This window comes from Myotis davidii, unplaced genomic scaffold, assembly GCF_000327345.1.
Source record: "Myotis davidii unplaced genomic scaffold, ASM32734v1 scaffold212, whole genome shotgun sequence".
NCBI classification, from domain to species: domain Eukaryota; kingdom Metazoa; phylum Chordata; class Mammalia; order Chiroptera; family Vespertilionidae; genus Myotis; species Myotis davidii.
The window spans coordinates 131,171-133,805 of NW_006283435.1; the positions used below are offsets into that span (position 1 = coordinate 131,171).

At 49.3% G+C, this 2,635-nt stretch overlaps 1 protein-coding gene across 1 annotated transcript in view; it reads left to right on the forward strand.

Annotated features, from left to right (window-relative positions):
* KLK13 (kallikrein related peptidase 13) overlaps positions 1-1,331 on the forward strand; it is a 30,394-nt gene extending 29,063 nt beyond the window's left edge. Inside the window, exon 5 of the mRNA XM_015563653.1 lies at positions 1,140-1,331. Coding sequence (XP_015419139.1) covers positions 1,140-1,331 — 192 coding nt within the window. The remainder of the gene's footprint in view (positions 1-1,139) is intronic.
* Positions 1,332-2,635: the final 1,304 nt, after the last annotated feature.

Below are 2,635 nucleotides of genomic sequence, written 5' to 3' on the forward strand. Positions count from 1 at the left end.
CCACCTGGGTGGAGGGTGGGGCAAACGAGTAAGAAGAAAGTCTTACAGTTGGGAACCTCTGAAACTGTGGGGTGTGAGAGCGGTAAGGCAAGACCAAAATGGGTTAAATACAACAGCCACGGTTTTCAGCGGTTCTCAACCTGTGGGTCGCAACCCCTTTGGGGGTCGAACGACCCTTTCACAGGGGTCGCCTAAGACCATCGGAAAACACACATATAATGACATATTGTTTTTGTGATGAATCACTATGCTTTCATTATGTTCAATTTGTAACAATGAAATTGAGGGTCACCACAACATGAGGAATGGATTACAGGGTCGCGGCATCAGGAAGGTTGAGAACCACTGAGCTAGAGGAACAAAAACGGAAAAACGGGGAGACACAGAAGTCTCCCCCCAGCTCAGTGTCTCTCTCTCTCACTCTCTGTCCTTCTGAGTTTATCTTTGTTTTGGGTTTTTTTTTAATATATTTTATTGATTTTTTACAGTGAGGAAGAGAGAGATAGAGAGCTAGAAACATCGATGAGAGAGAAACATCGATCAGCTGCCTCCTGCACACCTCCTACTGGGGATGTGCCCACAACCCTGGTACATGCCCTTGACTGGAATCGAACGTGGGACCCTTCCGTCCGCAGGCTGACGCTCTATCCACTGAGCCAAACCAGTTTTGGCTGTTTTTGCTTTTTAGTTTGTCTTTTTATCTGTTCCTCCCTGTCTCTGCTGCTCACTGTCTCTCCATAGTCCCCCGTCTCTCTCTCTGCCTCCATGTCTGTCTCGCTCCATCTTTCACTCTCGCCCCACAAGTCCCCCTCTCTGCCTTTGTGTGGCTCCAGCACAGACCACCCCCCTTTCTGTCTCCCCCACTCAGGGCGACTCAGGAGGCCCCCTGGTCTGCAACGGAAGGCTCCACGGTATCATCTCCTGGGGAGACTTCCCCTGTGGGCAGCCCAACCGGCCTGGCGTCTATACCCGCGTCTCTCAATACATTTCATGGATCCAGGCAACCATCCGAAGACAGAGACCCCAAGAGCAGGAAGGGACGAAGGGCCCACAATAAAAGTCGGGTTGACTGACCCACCTCCTCACTCCCTTGGAGCCCTCCTTCTGCAGCCTGCCCAGCCCTCCCCGGCCCCTCCCAGGGCATCCCACTTGAACTGGCGATCCGTGTTCCCGGCGTGTCACACCCCGGGTATGACATTCCGTGTTTCCAAAAGCACTCGGTCCCCGTCGGCATCACGGTCTACCAGGCGTTGAAACACCCCAGTACCCCCGAGAGTCCCAACCCGGATATGTTCCGGATCTCCCAACTGTGTCAGCCAGCATCCACCTAGATCACCATCTAAATCAGCGGTTCTCAACCTGTGGGTCTCGACCCCTTTGGGGGTCGAATGACCCTTTCACAGGGGTCACCTAAGACCATCGGAAAACCCGTATATAATGACATTGTTTTTGTGATGAATCACTAGGCTTTCATTATGTTCAATTTGTAACCATGAAATTGGGGGTCACCACAACATGAGCAACTGTATTAAAGGGTCGTGGCGTTAGGAAAGTTGAGAACCACTGATCTAAATGTTCTATCTTGGGAACACATAGGCACCTCCAGCCCATCCCAGCGATATCCCATGCCCCATGAATGTACCATTCTTGGAAATATTCTATACCCCTCCAGATACTTACTCATTGCCAATATTTTATTTTATACTAGAGGCCTGGTGTACGAAATTCGTGCACTCGGGGGTGGGGGCATGTCCCTCAGAGTGGCCTATGCCCTCTTGCAGTCCGGGAGCCCTCGGGAGGTGTCCGACTGCCACGGAGGTGAGAGAGGCTCCTACCACCGCCAATGCACTCGCCAGCCGTGAATTGAGCGTCTGCCGCCTGGTGGTCAGTGTGCATCATAGCAACCGGTCGTTCCGCCATTCAGTTGATTTGCATATTAGCCTTTTATTATATAGGATTTTTCTGTGCTTTTAAAAAATAATTCTTTATTGTTGAAAGTATTACATAGGTCCCCTTTTTCCCCTCATTGACCCCCTCCAGCCCGCCCCAGGCCTTCACCACCCTATTGTCTGTGTCCATAGGTAATGCATATAGCAGTGATAGCGAACCTATGACACGCGTGTCAGAGGTGACAAGCGAACTCATTTTTTTTGGTTGATTTTTCTTTGTTAAATGGCATTTAAATATATAAAATAAATACCAAAAATATAAGTCTTTGTTTTACTATGGTTGCAGATATCAAAAAATTTCTATATGTGACACGGCACCAGATTTGAGTTAGGGTTTTTCAAAATGCTGACACGCCGAGCTCAAAAGGTTCGCCATCACTGGCATAGAGGCATACAAAGTCTTTTCCTTGCCAATATTTTAGACCCTTCTATGTTTTGTACTCAAGAAGGTTCTAGACGCCCATGACATTTCATTCCGAAAACATTCTCTTGTGCCCACAATCTACGGTGCGGTGCCCTTCTGAATGACATCACCGCTAACACTGGACCTCCTAACGGCCCGTTCTCACGTGTTTCTGGACCTCCCAAATGTCCCATCCCTGCCCGCCTCCCATGTTCTGTCAATATCTGACCCCCTGGCAATATTCCCTATCTCTCAATCCCCAAGCCCACTCTAGAATATATAT